This window comes from Onychostoma macrolepis, chromosome 07 (assembly GCF_012432095.1).
Source record: "Onychostoma macrolepis isolate SWU-2019 chromosome 07, ASM1243209v1, whole genome shotgun sequence".
NCBI classification, from domain to species: domain Eukaryota; kingdom Metazoa; phylum Chordata; class Actinopteri; order Cypriniformes; family Cyprinidae; genus Onychostoma; species Onychostoma macrolepis.
Window position 1 is genome coordinate 3,693,086 of NC_081161.1, and position 19,555 is coordinate 3,712,640.

Below are 19,555 nucleotides of genomic sequence, written 5' to 3' on the forward strand. Positions count from 1 at the left end.
TGAGAGGACTTTGATACCTTGTGAAACGACTACTGTCCCAACAACCACATCCACCGTGACCACAACACAGAAATTAACACCAAACCCGACAACAGTTTTTGTCTTCAGCACCCCAGGTACTTTTTCATTTCTGTGGTACACATTTATTCCTGATCTTATATATTGCTACTGTAGTTTATTTAGGCCTCATGCATTGCAAATAAAAGCTTATGCATTAGTTCTTCTAGGAAGACTTGTGGTAAGCTTGTTGTTGTAAACATAAATTATTTTCATTCAATTAAAATTAGATCACAACTTGAAATTGAAAGATATTTTTATATTATTCAAACACTGAACATATATTTTTACACACCAAATTATTTATTTGTTTGTTTTTTTGATTGACATTTTATTTTTGTTACTCTTTACATTTTATATTGTTATATTTCCCTTGTCCACAGAATACACTACACCTGAAACTGAAAAAGAAACAACCACAACTCATGAAGATTTATCTACATCAAGCACGCCAGAACAATTGACAAGTGGACATTTAAGCCAACCAACACCTGAAGTTATTTTAACTGCTTCTACTACAGAAATTAAATATTCAACTGAAAAACAGATAGCAGTAACATCAATGTCTTCAACATCATCAGTTGAAACATCAACACTGTCCTTATCCACGACAGGAAACAAAACACCAGAAGCTGAAAGCTCTACAGAGGCACAAAGTACAAGCAGGTTAACAACATCAGAAACCTCAATTGCACCCATTACAAAAACCCTTGCAACGATCACTGGTAAAGCGTGGACAACACTTCAGACTACTGGTGAACAAACCACCGAGATTAAATTTACCACATCTCAAATACCTTTGTCCACCACCACCAGGCCACCAAAAGTGGGGACGACTGGCCTAACAAGCCAACCAACGACTACAGCAACAACCACTTTAGAAGAGATAACAGGCACATCATCTGAAACATCTACAAGCACAGCCCTGCCAGTGTCACAAACTTCATTGCCAGTCGTTACATCCACACAGTCAAACACGTTGACAAAGACAACTGCAGTACCAGTTACTACCCTTGTGTACACAACAGTGAGTGTAGAATCATCCACTGGGTCTGAGGTTACCACTCAGGGTCTTTCTTCAACAACAAAACCAATCAAAGCTGAAACTACTTTTTCAACCACCACACCAGCCATCCCATCCACTACTCTCCTTGTCGAGGAAGAAAGCACAACTGCCCAACCATCTACAGAATCATCAGCTCCAAGTGTAGTCTCCACAACTTCAAAATCATCTACAGCTACTCAAACCACTGGACAACCAACAACAACTGAGACTGTAACTGAGAATGAACTGACCACAGCTCAGACACCTTTGTCCACCACCACCAGGCCACCAAAAGTGGGGACGACTGGCCTAACAAGCCAACCAACGACTACAGCAACAACCACTTTAGAAGAGGTAACAGGCACATCATCTGAAACATCAACATCTACAAGCACAGCCCTGCCAGTGTCACAAACTTCATTGCCAGTCGTTACATCCACACAGCCAACAACACAGACAAAAACAACTGCTGTACCAGTTACTACCCTTGTGTACACAACAGTGAGTGTAGAATCATCCACTGGGTCTGAGGTTACCACTCAGGGTCTTTCTTCAACAACAAAACCAATCAAAGCTGAAACTACTTTTTCAACCACCACACCAGCCATCCCATCCACTACTCTCCTTGTCGAGGAAGAAAGCACAACTGCCCAACCATCTACAGAATCATCAGCTCCAAGTGTAGTCTCCACAACTTCAAAATCATCTACAGCTACTCAAACCACTGGACAACCAACAACAACTGAGACTGTAACTGAGAATGAACTGACCACAGCTCAGACACCTTTGTCCACCACCACCAGGCCACCAAAAGTGGGGACGACTGGCCTAACAAGCCAACCAACGACTACAGCAACAACCACTTTAGAAGAGGTAACAGGCACATCATCTGAAACATCAACATCTACAAGCACAGCCCTGCCAGTGTCACAAACTTCATTGCCAGTCGTTACATCCACACAGCCAACAACACAGACAAAAACAACTGCTGTACCACTCACTACCGTTGTGTCCACAACAGTGAGCGTAGAATCATCCACTGGGTCTGAGGTTACCACTCAGGGTCTTTCTTCAACAACAAAACCTCTCAAAGCTGAAACAACTCTTTCAACCAGTACACCAGCCATCCCATCCACTACTCTCCTTGTCGAGGAAGAAAGCACAACTGCCCAACCATCTACAGAATCATCAGCTCCAAGTGTAGTCTCCACAACTTCAAAATCATCTACAGCTACTCAAACAAATGGACAACCAACCACAACTGAGACTGTAACTGAAAATGAATTGACCACAGCTAAGACACCTTTGTCCACCACCACCAGGCCACCAAAAGTGGGGACGACTGGCCTAACAATCCAACCAACGACTACAGCAACAACCACTTTAGAAGAGGTAACAGGCACATCATCTGAAACATCAACATCTACAAGCACAGCCCTGCCAGTGTCGCAAACTTCATTGCCAGTCGTTACATCCACACAGCCAACAACACAGACAAAAACAACTGCTGTACCAGTCACTACCGTTGTGTCCACAACAGTGAGTGTAGAATCATCCACTGGGTCTGAGGTTACCACTCAGGGTCTTTCTTCAACAACAAAACCTCTCAAAGCTGAAACAACTCTTTCAACCAGCACACCAGCCATCCCATCCACTACTCTCATTGTAGAGGAAGGAAGCACCACTGTCCAACCATCTACTGAATCATCAGCTCCAAGTATAGTCTCCACAACTTCAAAATCATCTACAGCTACTCAAACAACTGGACAACCAACCACAACTGAGACTGTAACTGAGAATGAATTGACCACAGCTCAGACACCTTTGTCCACCACCACCAGGCCACCAAAAGTGGGGACGACTGGCCTAACAAGCCAAACAACGACTACAGCAACAACCACTTTAGAAGAGGTAACAGGCACATCATCTGAAACATCAACATCTACAAGCACAGCCCTGCCAGTGTCGCAAACTTCTTTGCTAGTCGTTACATCCACACAGCCAACAACACAGACAAAAACAACTGCTGTACCAGTCACTACCGTTGTTTCCACAACAGTGAGTGTAGAATCATCCACTGGGTCTGAGGTTACCACTCAGGGTCTTTCTTCAACAACAAAACCTCTCAAAGCTGAAACAACTCTTTCAACCAGCACACCAGCCATCCCATCCACTACTCTCATTGTAGAGGAAGGAAGCACCACTGTCCAACCATCTACAGAATCATCAGCTCCAAGTATAGTCTCCACAACTTCAAAATCATCTACAGCTACTCAAACAACTGGACAACCAACCACAACTGAGACTGTAACTGAGAATGAATTGACCACAGCTCAGACACCTTTGTCCACCACCACCAGGCCACCAAAAGTGGGGACGACTGGCCTAACAAGCCAACCAACGACGACACCAACAACTACTTTAGAAGAGGTAACAGGCACATCCTCTGAAACATCAACATCTACAAGGACAGCCCTGCCAGTGTCGCAAACTTCATTGCCAGTCGTTACATCCACACAGCCAACAACACAGACAAAAACAACTGCTGTACCAGTCACTACCGTTGTGTCCACAACAGTGAGTGTAGAATCATCCACTGGGTCTGAGGTTACCACTCAGGGTCTTTCTTCAACAACAAAACCTCTCAAAGCTGAAACAACTCTTTCAACCAGCACACCAGCCATCCCATCCACTACTCTCATTGTAGAGGAAGGAAGCACCACTGTCCAACCATCTACAGAATCATCAGCTCCAAGTGTATTCTCCACAACTTCAAAATCATCTACAGCTACTCAAACAACTGGACAACCAACAACAACTGAGACTGTAACTGAGAATGAATTGACCACAGCTCAGACACCTTTGTCCACCACCACCAGGCCACCAAAAGTGGGGACGACTGGCCTAACAAGCCAACCAACGACTACAGCAACAACCACTTTAGAAGAGGTAACAGGCACATCATCTGAAACATCAACATCTACAAGCACAGCCCTGCCAGTGTCGCAAACTTCATTGCCAGTCGTTACATCCACACAGCCAACAACACAGACAAAAACAACTGCTGTACCAGTCACTACCGTTGTGTCCACAACAGTGAGTGTAGAATCATCCACTGGGTCTGAGGTTACCACTCAGGGTCTTTCTTCAACAACAAAACCTCTCAAAGCTGAAACAACTCTTTCAACCAGCACACCAGCCATCCCATCCACTACTCTCATTGTAGAGGAAGGAAGCACCACTGTCCAACCATCTACAGAATCATCAGCTCCAAGTATAGTCTCTACAACTTCAAAATCATCTACAGCTACTCAAACAACTGGACAACCAACCACAACTGAGACTGTAACTGAGAATGAATTGACCACAGCTCAGACACCTTTGTCCACCACCACCAGGCCACCAAAAGTGGGGACGACTGGCCTAACAAGCCAACCAACGACTACAGCAACAACCACTTTAGAAGAGGTAACAGGCACATCATCTGAAACATCAACATCTACAAGCACAGCCCTGCCAGTGTCGCAAACTTCATTGCCAGTCGTTAGATCCACACAGCCAACAACACAGACAAAAACAACTGCTGTACCAGTCACTACCGTTGTGTCCACAACAGTGAGTGTAGAATCATCCACTGGGTCTGAGGTTACCACTCAGGGTCTTTCTTCAACAACAAAACCTCTCAAAGCTGAAACAACTCTTTCAACCAGCACACCAGCCATCCCATCCACTACTCTCATTGTAGAGGAAGGAAGCACCACTGTCCAACCATCTACAGAATCATCAGCTCCAAGTATAGTCTCCACAACTTCAAAATCATCTACAGCTACTCAAACAACTGGACAACCAACCACAACTGAGACTGTAACTGAGAATGAATTGACCACAGCTCAGACACCTTTGTCCACCACCACCAGGCCACCAAAAGTGGGGACGACTGGCCTAACAAGCCAACCAACGACTACAGCAACAACCACTTTAGAAGAGGTAACAGGCACATCATCTGAAACATCAACATCTACAAGCACAGCCCTGCCAGTGTCGCAAACTTCATTGCCAGTCGTTAGATCCACACAGCCAACAACACAGACAAAAACAACTGCTGTACCAGTCACTACCGTTGTGTCCACAACAGTGAGTGTAGAATCATCCACTGGGTCTGAGGTTACCACTCAGGGTCTTTCTTCAACAACAAAACCTCTCAAAGCTGAAACAACTCTTTCAACCACCACACCAGCCATCCCATCCACTACTCTCATTGTAGAGGAAGGAAGCACCACTGTCCAACCATCTACAGAATCATCAGCTCCAAGTGTAGTCTCCACAACTTCAAAATCATCTACAGCTACTCAAACAACTGGACAACCAACCACAACTGAGACTGTAACTGACAATGAATTGACCACAGCTCAGACACCTTTGTCCACCACCACCAGGCCACCAAAAGTGGGGACGACTGGCCTAACAAGCCAACCAATGACTACAGCAACAACCACTTTAGAAGAGGTAACAGGCACATCATCTGAAACATCAACATCTACAAGCACAGCCCTGCCAGTGTCGCAAACTTCATTGCCAGTCGTTACATCCACACAGCCAACAACACAGACAAAAACAACTGCTGTACCAGTCACTACCGTTGTGTCCACAACAGTGAGTGTAGAATCATCCACTGGGTCTGAGGTTACCACTCAGAGTCTTTCTTCAACAACAAAACCTCTCAAAGCTGAAACAACTCTTTCAACCAGCACACCAGCCATCCCATCCACTACTCTCATTGTAGAGGAAGGAAGCACCACTGTCCAACCATCTACAGAATCATCAGCTCCAAGTATAGTCTCCACAACTTCAAAATCATCTACAGCTACTCAAACAACTGGACAACCAACCACAACTGAGACTGTAACTGAGAATGAATTGACCACAGCTCAGACACCTTTGTCCACCACCACCAGGCCACCAAAAGTGGGGACGACTGGCCTAACAAGCCAACCAACGACTACAGCAACAACCACTTTAGAAGAGGTAACAGGCACATCATCTGAAACATCAACATCTACAAGCACAGCCCTGCCAGTGTCGCAAACTTCATTGCCAGTCGTTACATCCACACAGCCAACAACACAGACAAAAACAACTGCTGTACCAGTCACTACCGTTGTGTCCACAACAGTGAGTGTAGAATCATCCACTGGGTCTGAGGTTACCACTCAGGGTCTTTCTTCAACAACAAAACCTCTCAAAGCTGAAACAACTCTTTCAACCACCACACCAGCCATCCCATCCACTACTCTCATTGTAGAGGAAGGAAGCACCACTGTCCAACCATCTACAGAATCATCAGCTCCAAGTATAGTCTCCACAACTTCAAAATCATCTACAGCTACTCAAACAACTGGACAACCAACCACAACTGAGACTGTAACTGACAATGAATTGACCACAGCTCAGACACCTTTGTCCACCACCACCAGGCCACCAAAAGTGGGGACGACTGGCCTAACAAGCCAACCAATGACTACAGCAACAACCACTTTAGAAGAGGTAACAGGCACATCATCTGAAACATCAACATCTACAAGCACAGCCCTGCCAGTGTCGCAAACTTCATTGCCAGTCGTTACCTCCACACAGCCAACAACACAGACAAAAACAACTGCTGTACCAGTCACTACCGTTGTGTCCACAACAGTGAGTGTAGAATCATCCACTGGGTCTGAGGTTACCACTCAGAGTCTTTCTTCAACAACAAAACCTCTCAAAGCTGAAACAACTCTTTCAACCACCACACCAGCCATCCCATCCACTACTCTCATTGTAGAGGAAGGAAGCACCACTGTCCAACCATCTACAGAATCATCAGCTCCAAGTGTAGTCTCCACCACTTCAAAATCATCTACAGCTACTCAAACAACTGGACAACCAACCACAACTGAGACTGTAACTGAGAATGAATTGACCACAGCTCAGACACCTTTGTCCACCACCACCAGGCCACCAAAAGTGGGGACGACTGGCCTAACAAGCCAACCAACGACTACAGCAACAACTACTTTAGAAGAGATAACAGGCACATCATCTGAAACATCAACATCTACAAGCACAGCCCTGCCAGTGTCGCAAACTTCATTGCCAGTCGTTACATCCACACAGCCAACAACACAGACAAAAACAACTGCTGTACCAGTCACTACCGTTGTGTCCACAACAGTGAGTGTAGAATCATCCACTGGGTCTGAGGTCACCACTCAGGGTCTTTCTTCAACAACAAAACCTCTCAAAGCTGAAACAACTCTTTCAACCAGCACACCAGCCATCCCATCCACTACTCTCATTGTAGAGGAAGGAAGCACCACTGTCCAACCATCTACAGAATCATCAGCTCCAAGTATAGTCTCCACAACTTCAAAATCATCTACAGCTACTCAAACAACTGGACAACCAACCACAACTGAGACTGTAACTGAGAATGAATTGACCACAGCTCAGACACCTTTGTCCACCACCACCAGGCCACCAAAAGTGGGGACGACTGGCCTAACAAGCCAACCAACGACTACAGCAACAACCACTTTAGAAGAGGTAACAGGCACATCATCTGAAACATCAACATCTACAAGCACAGCCCTGCCAGTGTCGCAAACTTCATTGCCAGTCGTTACATCCACACAGCCAACAACACAGACAAAAACAACTGCTGTACCAGTCACTACCGTTGTGTCCACAACAGTGAGTGTAGAATCATCCACTGGGTCTGAGGTTACCACTCAGGGTCTTTCTTCAACAACAAAACCTCTGAAAGCTGAAACAACTCTTTCAACCAGCACACCAGCCATCCCATCCACTACTCTCATTGTAGAGGAAGGAAGCACCACTGTCCAACCATCTACAGAATCATCAGCTCCAAGTATAGTCTCTACAACTTCAAAATCATCTACAGCTACTCAAACAACTCGACAACCAATCACAACTGAGACTGTAACTGAGAATGAATTGACCACAGCTCAGACGCCTTTGTCCACCACCACCAGGCCACCAAAAGTGGGGACGACTGGCCTAACAAGCCAACCAACGACTACAGCAACAACCACTTTAGAAGAGGTAACAGGCACATCATCTGAAACATCAACATCTACAAGCACAGCCCTGCCAGTGTCGCAAACTTCATTGCCAGTCGTTACCTCCACACAGCCAACAACACAGACAAAAACAACTGCTGTACCAGTCACTACCGTTGTGTCCACAACAGTGAGTGTAGAATCATCCACTGGGTCTGAGGTTACCACTCAGAGTCTTTCTTCAACAACAAAACCTCTCAAAGCTGAAACAACTCTTTCAACCACCACACCAGCCATCCCATCCACTACTCTCATTGTAGAGGAAGGAAGCACCACTGTCCAACCATCTACAGAATCATCAGCTCCAAGTGTAGTCTCCACAACTTCAAAATCATCTACAGCTACTCAAACAACTGGACAACCAACCACAACTGAGACTGTAACTGAGAATGAATTGACCACAGCTCAGACACCTTTGTCCACCACCACCAGGCCACCAAAAGTGGGGACGACTGGCCTAACAAGCCAACCAACGACTACAGCAACAACCACTTTAGAAGAGGTAACAGGCACATCATCTGAAACATCAACATCTACAAGCACAGCCCTGCCAGTGTCGCAAACTTCATTGCCAGTCGTTAGATCCACACAGCCAACAACACAGACAAAAACAACTGCTGTACCAGTCACTACCGTTGTGTCCACAACAGTGAGTGTAGAATCATCCACTGGGTCTGAGGTTACCACTCAGGGTCTTTCTTCAACAACAAAACCTCTCAAAGCTGAAACAACTCTTTCAACCACCACCAGCCATCCCATCCACTACTCTCATTGTAGAGGAAGGAAGCACCACTGTCCAACCATCTACAGAATCATCAGCTCCAAGTATAGTCTCCACAACTTCAAAATCATCTACAGCTACTCAAACAACTGGACAACCAACCACAACTGAGACTGTAACTGACAATGAATTGACCACAGCTCAGACACCTTTGTCCACCACCACCAGGCCACCAAAAGTGGGGACGACTGGCCTAACAAGCCAACCAATGACTACAGCAACAACCACTTTAGAAGAGGTAACAGGCACATCATCTGAAACATCAACATCTACAAGCACAGCCCTGCCAGTGTCGCAAACTTCATTGCCAGTCGTTACCTCCACACAGCCAACAACACAGACAAAAACAACTGCTGTACCAGTCACTACCGTTGTGTCCACAACAGTGAGTGTAGAATCATCCACTGGGTCTGAGGTTACCACTCAGAGTCTTTCTTCAACAACAAAACCTCTCAAAGCTGAAACAACTCTTTCAACCACCACACCAGCCATCCCATCCACTACTCTCATTGTAGAGGAAGGAAGCACCACTGTCCAACCATCTACAGAATCATCAGCTCCAAGTGTAGTCTCCACCACTTCAAAATCATCTACAGCTACTCAAACAACTGGACAACCAACCACAACTGAGACTGTAACTGAGAATGAATTGACCACAGCTCAGACACCTTTGTCCACCACCACCAGGCCACCAAAAGTGGGGACGACTGGCCTAACAAGCCAACCAACGACTACAGCAACAACTACTTTAGAAGAGATAACAGGCACATCATCTGAAACATCAACATCTACAAGCACAGCCCTGCCAGTGTCGCAAACTTCATTGCCAGTCGTTACATCCACACAGCCAACAACACAGACAAAAACAACTGCTGTACCAGTCACTACCGTTGTGTCCACAACAGTGAGTGTAGAATCATCCACTGGGTCTGAGGTCACCACTCAGGGTCTTTCTTCAACAACAAAACCTCTCAAAGCTGAAACAACTCTTTCAACCAGCACACCAGCCATCCCATCCACTACTCTCATTGTAGAGGAAGGAAGCACCACTGTCCAACCATCTACAGAATCATCAGCTCCAAGTATAGTCTCCACAACTTCAAAATCATCTACAGCTACTCAAACAACTGGACAACCAACCACAACTGAGACTGTAACTGAAAATGAATTGACCACAGCTCAGACACCTTTGTCCACCACCACCAGGCCACCAAAAGTGGGGACGACTGGCCTAACAAGCCAACCAATGACTACAGCAACAACCACTTTAGAAGAGGTAACAGGCACATCATCTGAAACATCAACATCTACAAGCACAGCCCTGCCAGTGTCGCAAACTTCATTGCCAGTCGTTACCTCCACACAGCCAACAACACAGACAAAAACAACTGCTGTACCAGTCACTACCGTTGTGTCCACAACAGTGAGTGTAGAATCATCCACTGGGTCTGAGGTTACCACTCAGAGTCTTTCTTCAACAACAAAACCTCTCAAAGCTGAAACAACTCTTTCAACCACCACACCAGCCATCCCATCCACTACTCTCATTGTAGAGGAAGGAAGCACCACTGTCCAACCATCTACAGAATCATCAGCTCCAAGTGTAGTCTCCACCACTTCAAAATCATCTACAGCTACTCAAACAACTGGACAACCAACCACAACTGAGACTGTAACTGAGAATGAATTGACCACAGCTCAGACACCTTTGTCCACCACCACCAGGCCACCAAAAGTGGGGACGACTGGCCTAACAAGCCAACCAACGACTACAGCAACAACTACTTTAGAAGAGATAACAGGCACATCATCTGAAACATCAACATCTACAAGCACAGCCCTGCCAGTGTCGCAAACTTCATTGCCAGTCGTTACATCCACACAGCCAACAACACAGACAAAAACAACTGCTGTACCAGTCACTACCGTTGTGTCCACAACAGTGAGTGTAGAATCATCCACTGGGTCTGAGGTCACCACTCAGGGTCTTTCTTCAACAACAAAACCTCTCAAAGCTGAAACAACTCTTTCAACCAGCACACCAGCCATCCCATCCACTACTCTCATTGTAGAGGAAGGAAGCACCACTGTCCAACCATCTACAGAATCATCAGCTCCAAGTATAGTCTCCACCACTTCAAAATCATCTACAGCTACTCAAACAACTGGACAACCAACCACAACTGAGACTGTAACTGAGAATGAATTGACCACAGCTCAGACACCTTTGTCCACCACCACCAGGCCACCAAAAGTGGGGACGACTGGCCTAACAAGCCAACCAACGACTACAGCAACAACTACTTTAGAAGAGATAACAGGCACATCATCTGAAACATCAACATCTACAAGCACAGCCCTGCCAGTGTCGCAAACTTCATTGCCAGTCGTTACATCCACACAGCCAACAACACAGACAAAAACAACTGCTGTACCAGTCACTACCGTTGTGTCCACAACAGTGAGTGTAGAATCATCCACTGGGTCTGAGGTCACCACTCAGGGTCTTTCTTCAACAACAAAACCTCTCAAAGCTGAAACAACTCTTTCAACCAGCACACCAGCCATCCCATCCACTACTCTCATTGTAGAGGAAGGAAGCACCACTGTCCAACCATCTACAGAATCATCAGCTCCAAGTATAGTCTCCACAACTTCAAAATCATCTACAGCTACTCAAACAACTGGACAACCAACCACAACTGAGACTGTAACTGAGAATGAATTGACCACAGCTCAGACACCTTTGTCCACCACCACCAGGCCACCAAAAGTGGGGACGACTGGCCTAACAAGCCAACCAACGACTACAGCAACAACCACTTTAGAAGAGGTAACAGGCACATCATCTGAAACATCAACATCTACAAGCACAGCCCTGCCAGTGTCACAAACTTCATTGCCAGTCGTTACATCCACACAGCCAACAACACAGACAAAAACAACTGCTGTACCAGTCACTACCGTTGTGTCCACAACAGTGAGTGTAGAATCATCCACTGGGTCTGAGGTTACCACTCAGGGTCTTTCTTCAACAACAAAACCTCTGAAAGCTGAAACAACTCTTTCAACCAGCACACCAGCCATCCCATCCACTACTCTCATTGTAGAGGAAGGAAGCACCACTGTCCAACCATCTACAGAATCATCAGCTCCAAGTATAGTCTCTACAACTTCAAAATCATCTACAGCTACTCAAACAACTCGACAACCAATCACAACTGAGACTGTAACTGAGAATGAATTGACCACAGCTCAGACACCTTTGTCCACCACCACCAGGCCACCAAAAGTGGGGACGACTGGCCTAACAAGCCAACCAACGACTACAGCAACAACCACTTTAGAAGAGGTAACAGGCACATCATCTGAAACATCAACATCTACAAGCACAGCCCTGCCAGTGTCGCAAACTTCATTGCCAGTCGTTACATCCACACAGCCAACAACACAGACAAAAACAACTGCTGTACCAGTCACTACCGTTGTGTCCACAACAGTGAGTGTAGAATCATCCACTGGGTCTGAGGTTACCACTCAGGGTCTTTCTTCAACAACAAAACCTCTCAAAGCTGAAACAACTCTTTCAACCAGCACACCAGCCATCCCATCCACTACTCTCATTGTAGAGGAAGGAAGCACCACTGTCCAACCATCTACAGAATCATCAGCTCCAAGTATAGTCTCCACAACTTCAAAATCATCTACAGCTACTCAAACAACTGGACAACCAACCACAACTGAGACTGTAACTGAGAATGAATTGACCACAGCTCAGACACCTTTGTCCACCACTACCAGGCCACCAAAAGTGGGGACGACTGGCCTAACAAGCCAACCAACGACTACAGCAACAACCACTTTAGAAGAGGTAACAGTCACATCATCTGAAACATCAACATCTACAAGCACAGCCCTGCCAGTGTCACAAACTTCATTGCCAGTCGTTACATCCACACAGCCAACAACACAGACAAAAACAACTGCTGTACCAGTCACTACCGTTGTGTCCACAACAGTGAGTGTAGAATCATCCACTGGGTCTGAGGTTACCACTCAGGGTCTTTCTTCAACAACAAAACCTCTGAAAGCTGAAACAACTCTTTCAACCAGCACACCAGCCATCCCATCCACTACTCTCATTGTAGAGGAAGGAAGCACCACTGTCCAACCATCTACAGAATCATCAGCTCCAAGTATAGTCTCTACAACTTCAAAATCATCTACAGCTACTCAAACAACTGGACAACCAACCACAACTGAGACTGTAACTGAGAATGAATTGACCACAGCTCAGACACCTTTGTCCACCACCACCAGGCCACCAAAAGTGGGGACGACTGGCCTAACAAGCCAACCAACGACTACAGCAACAACCACTTTAGAAGAGGTAACAGGCACATCATCTGAAACATCAACATCTACAAGCACAGCCCTGCCAGTGTCGCAAACTTCATTGCCAGTCGTTACATCCACACAGCCAACAACACAGACAAAAACAACTGCTGTACCAGTCACTACCGTTGTGTCCACAACAGTGAGTGTAAAATCATCCACTGGGTCTGAGGTTACCACTCAGGGTCTTTCTTCAACAACAAAACCTCTGAAAGCTGAAACAACTCTTTCAACCAGCACACCAGCCATCCCATCCACTACTCTCATTGTAGAGGAAGGAAGCACCACTGTCCAACCATCTACAGAATCATCAGCTCCAAGTATAGTCTCTACAACTTCAAAATCATCTACAGCTACTCAAACAACTGGACAACCAACCACAACTGAGACTGTAACTGAGAATGAATTGACCACAGCTCAGACACCTTTGTCCACCACCACCAGGCCACCAAAAGTGGGGACGACTGGCCTAACAAGCCAACCAACGACTACAGCAACAACCACTTTAGAAGAGGTTACAGGCACATCATCTGAAACATCAACATCTACAAGCACAGCCCTGCCAGTGTCGCAAACTTCATTGCCAGTCGTTACATCCACACAGCCAACAACACAGACAAAAACAACTGCTGTACCAGTCACTACCGTTGTGTCCACAACAGTGAGTGTAGAATCATCCACTGGGTCTGAGGTTACCACTCAGGGTCTTTCTTCAACAACAAAACCTCTCAAAGCTGAAACAACTCTTTCAACCACCACACCAGCCATCCCATCCACTACTCTCATTGTAGAGGAAGGAAGCACCACTGTCCAACCATCTACAGAATCATCAGCTCCAAGTGTAGTCTCCACAACTTCAAAATCATCTACAGCTACTCAAACAACTGGACAACCAACCACAACTGAGACTGTAACTGAGAATGAATTGACCACAGCTCAGACACCTTTGTCCACCACCACCAGGCCACCAAAAGTGGGGACGACTGGCCTAACAAGCCAACCAACGACTACAGCAACAACCACTTTAGAAGAGGTTACAGGCACATCATCTGAAACATCAACATCTACAAGCACAGCCCTGCCAGTGTCGCAAACTTCATTGCCAGTCGTTACATCCACACAGCCAACAACACAGACAAAAACAACTGCTGTACCAGTCACTACCGTTGTGTCCACAACAGTGAGTGTAGAATCATCCACTGGGTCTGAGGTTACCACTCAGGGTCTTTCTTCAACAACAAAACCTCTCAAAGCTGAAACAACTCTTTCAACCACCACACCAGCCATCCCATCCACTACTCTCATTGTAGAGGAAGGAAGCACCACTGTCCAACCATCTACAGAATCATCAGCTCCAAGTGTAGTCTCCACAACTTCAAAATCATCTACAGCTACTCAAACAACTGGACAACCAACCACAACTGAGACTGTAACTGACAATGAATTGACCACAGCTCAGACACCTTTGTCCACCACCACCAGGCCACCAAAAGTGGGGACGACTGGCCTAACAAGCCAACCAACGACTACAGCAACAACCACTTTAGAAGTGGAAACATCATTCGAAACAACTAAAACAGTGTATATTCCAACCATTTCACCAATTTCAACACAAAATGTTTTCCACTCATCCACATCCATGAAGACCTCAATTGCTCCCTTTACACAAACATTACCATTATTTACTAACACCCTTCCAGTGCCTACAACGTCCTCTTCATTCTCAACCACTTCTGTTGCTTGTTGTTTTGTCAATGGCACACATTTTCAATCAGGTACAAAATTCCCATTTAATTTTTATTTTTTTATTATTTAATAATTATATGAAAAGCTGAAAATGTGTAACTTTGTAACTGTTTTTTTTTTTTCTTCAGGTGACATCATTTACAATGTTACTGATGGCTTTGGTTGGTGCTTCACTGCATACTGTAATGCAGCTTGTGATATTGTGAAGATTTCAACATCATGTGAAACCTCCCCATCACCATCCATTCCTCCTGAAACAACCACATATTCAAGTTCAACAACCATAAGTTCCCCAGAAACAACACAGCCTGCCACAACTAATACAGACACAGAAGTAACAACTACAACCTATGGGCCTAAGTGTGATGCACTTGATCCACCAAGACAGGTATATCTTTAAATACTAGAGTCTTGTGTTTCACAGGTTATGGAATTAATAGAGACATGACCCTCCTTTTTTGCATGTTAAATGTCAATGGGAACAAGATAATACCAAAACTAAATGTTAGATATTTGCATCTGGCAGATGTTTTTATCCAAAGCAACTTAAATTTCACTCAGTTTGTTTAAGAATGTAAATATTTGTTCTGACAATGATTGGATTCACCTTCTGATTATAGTGTTTGTATAGTGTTTGGTAAAAACTTATAATGGGTCATGATTTGATCAGGTTTTGGTTATTTTGGATTCATAATTATTTCTTTAAAAAGGCTAATCTCACTAAAGTGACAATTTGGCCATTAGTAATATATAGACAAAATTAGGCTAAACTTTCTCAAATAACAAATTCTCAGTCCCGAAAACTGAATTTTTGATAATTAGTGCATTTAATAATAATATTCCAGTAAACTAACAGAAACAGATGTTAAGCAGACTTTTAAATATGTGTAATAGATTTGCAGATCATGGAAAAATGCCTGAACAGTTAATTATTTGAATGGATGTGTCAATTGCAGAATTTAGTGAACAGAATTCAATTAACCATTTCAGCTTCCCATCAATGAAAATGTGATGTATCTTACACGTTTTTTTGTTTTTGTTTTGCAGCCCAATGATAGTTGGCAGAGTGGATGTCAAATGTGTGAGTGTGAGAGTGAAACACTGACGGTCCGTTGCCAGCCTGTAACTTGTCCTGTTTCACCACCTGTTACTTGCGATAAGCCTGGACAAGTGCTTGTAAACACAACAATTGACTGCTGTGAGATCCATGAGTGCAGTAAGTGATCTGAAAACAAGGAAAAGTTGGGGACACAGAAGGACTTTTTAAAACAGAAATACTATAGAAATACTATTAATTTTATATATTTACTTGTTTTTAGTTATTTAGTCATACTTACCAGTGGTTTTCAACATGATGGCTTTCAAAAATGAGGTCCTAACTTAAGGAAATTATGGGTCTTGATTTTACCCTTGTACTGTTTAAACAGCATAAAGTTAGACTAAAAATTCGAAAAATCGATTGTAGAAATGCCTGTACATTTACAATGAAATGCTGAACAAATATTTTTAATATTCTACAGGTTGTGATGTGAACCTGTGCCCTATTCCCGCAATACAATGTCCACTGGGCTTTATACCATCCTTCAGTGTGTCTCCAGATAACTGCTGTCCAGATTATAATTGCTGTATGTATATGGACCAGTTGTTCTCAGAAAAGATACTTTGTTTTGATGCTGTGCAATGCACTCATTAATTTCTTATTCTTTACAGCACCCATGGAAGTCTGTGTCCATAATACCACAGTGTATCAGGTAAAATGAGATATTACTTCATTTTATATATATATGTATATATATATACTGTATATATATACCAATACCTTACAAGATATCAAAAGTATACATATTCCCTCTCTCTGTCTTCGTCTCTAGCCTGGCTCACCTATACCAAGCGATGACCCTTGTACGCTTTGTCAGTGTGGTTGGAACGTAGATCCTGAAACAAAACTTCTTGCTCCAAAGTGTGTGAAAGCTGACTGCAACGATAACTGTCCAGAGGTATAAACGTCTATTTCCATCTTCAATAAAGACTAGCACAGTGGGGTTACAAATGCCACAAATGTTTTAGAAAATCATGTGAACAATAAGCAAAGACACCTTTAAAAGAAGTCAGTGCACAGTTATGCATCAACTACCAGGCAATGTGATGTATTTCTTTCTTTTTTTCCTTTAGGGTTACGAGTACCAACTCATTCCTGGTCAGTGCTGTGGAGAGTGTGTTAGCACCGATTGTGTTGTTATGCATGACAACATCACAGTTACCGTTTCAGTAAGTTCTGACATGATATTTATTTGAGCATTTTAGCAATTGCATCGTAAAGTGAATTTTGTAACATCAAATTAATGACATTTTAAATGTTTGCATTAAGTATTTTATGTATACGTTCTCCACTAACAGGTAGACCAGATATGGCAACCATCTAATGACAAATGTGTGAAATACAAGTGTGAGAGAGTCAATGGTAACTCAGTGACAGTTGAGATTAAGACCACTTGCCCTGCCTTTAACCCTGAGAATTGTATCCCTGTAAGTGGCCTGAAAGAGACTATTTTGGACAACATAATATCTTAAATTTATGCCTGTTCAATGGTTAATGCCTTTTCTTTTTCTACAGGGAACAGAGACAATAGATGCAGATGGCTGCTGTCAAACCTGTGAGTCTGGAAAATTTAAAAAGCATTATTCAATAATTGCAAAATATGTTAATGAGAGTTAAATATTACTCTTAGAAAATGCATTTATTTGAATCATAATTTGTGAAAATGACGGGTAATGCCATTTAGATATACATCTGATGCCACTATCTGAACACCATTTCTAGGAGCAAAATAATAAAAAAAAAAAAAAGAAAGAAAATACTACTACTGAACAGTGCTGGGTAGATTACTTGCAAATTGTAGTTGGAACATAATCCATTATATTATACTTTTCAGGTAATATAATCAGACTACTTTTTGATTACTTTTAGAATAATTCTGACCTAACATGTTTATCTCTGCCAATTTACCTGTGTGTCATGTGACCATGTGAATAGCATGTAATCATGTAACCAATAAAAAGTAACTGTAGTCTGATTACAAGCGTTTTAAAATGTAATATAATTACAAGTACTTCATTTTTTTACATAATCTAGATTACATGCAGTTGGTTACTACCCAGCACTGCTACTGAACTTGCCGAAAAACGATTTCATATACAGTGCAGAATTATATTTTCTAACACTTACCTAATGTGTTTATCATTTCCCTTAGGTACACTGGACAACAAGTGTAATGTCCAGAAGAACAGCACCTTCATGGTCAGTAATGGCTGCATAAGCAGCACACCTGTGGAAATAACCTCTTGCTCAGGCATGTGTGAAACCTCATCAATGTGAGTATCAAAATCACCATTTAGAGACCTTCATTTATAAATACATGTAGTTTTTATGCCACAAACTGCACCGTCTGTGCTGGTACTTAACAACCGAACCCTCATTGTATGTTGAAACAGATACTCTGCAGAAGCGAACGCTCTTGTGCACTCATGCTCGTGCTGTCAAGAAATGACAACCACCAAGAAGCAAGTGACTCTGACTTGCCCAAATGGGTCAAATATCAGCCACACTTACATTTACATTCAGTCTTGTGGCTGCAAGGCCTCTGATTGCTCTGGTCAATCGACTTCCTTAAGGAGACGCCGAAGGAGATTGTGAACCTACGTTCTTAACCCCGTACAGTAGAGCAATTTCAAATGAATTTTATGGAATAAATCTGTAAATTTTAATAGCATGAAATGTTTGTGATAATTATTTCTATGGCGTCATGAGAATGACAGCTTTTGTTTCTTGTCTAGTAGCTCTTAATAAACTAATGCAAACTGAAGTTTGTTCATATGTTGTCATTTTTCTTTAAAACTGCAATGGTTTCAATGCTCTGTGAATGGCATGGTGGAAAGGATTCTGCCCCAGTTGTGGATTCACAATGTAAATTTTGGATGCAAAATTATAATCTTTTGCAACCCATGACCATTGCTCATGCACTTAAGTATATTTTTTAGTCTAACTGCATTCAAACTGGCGATAACTGGTGCGTTAGCAACTATAGCCTTTTCATTTATGTTTACATTTCTGCATTTAGCTGACACTTTTATCCAAAGTGAAGAAATAACAGCAATTCATCACAGAGCCAACAACAATCACAGTGTGCAATGCCAGGTTTATTAGAAAGCTAGAGCAGAGGAGAAAAGCAAAGAAAACGATTTTGTGCCATTTACTCCAAAACACTACGATACTTTTAATCACAAGGTCTTGCAAATGTACTGTGCAATAACAGGCATTGTGCATCATATATTTGCCAATATCATGGGCATTTTACACTTAATAGATATTCTGTGCTTGTAATGGTCATAAAGTGGTTTGTGCACAAATGAGCT

The 19,555-nt window shown here is 43.5% G+C and overlaps 1 protein-coding gene across 1 annotated transcript; it reads left to right on the top strand.

Annotated features, from left to right (window-relative positions):
- Positions 1-619: 619 nt before the first annotated feature.
- Positions 620-18,836, top strand: LOC131543455 (mucin-17-like). Its single transcript, XM_058780785.1, has 12 exons — positions 620-8,869; positions 8,943-15,171; positions 15,271-15,530; positions 16,190-16,358; positions 16,663-16,767; positions 16,853-16,893; positions 17,014-17,139; positions 17,315-17,410; positions 17,540-17,668; positions 17,757-17,796; positions 18,394-18,514; positions 18,635-18,836. Exons 1-12 carry the CDS (start codon positions 620-622, stop codon positions 18,834-18,836), a joined length of 15,768 nt encoding a protein of 5,255 aa, XP_058636768.1.
- The last annotated feature ends 719 nt before the right edge of the window (positions 18,837-19,555 follow it).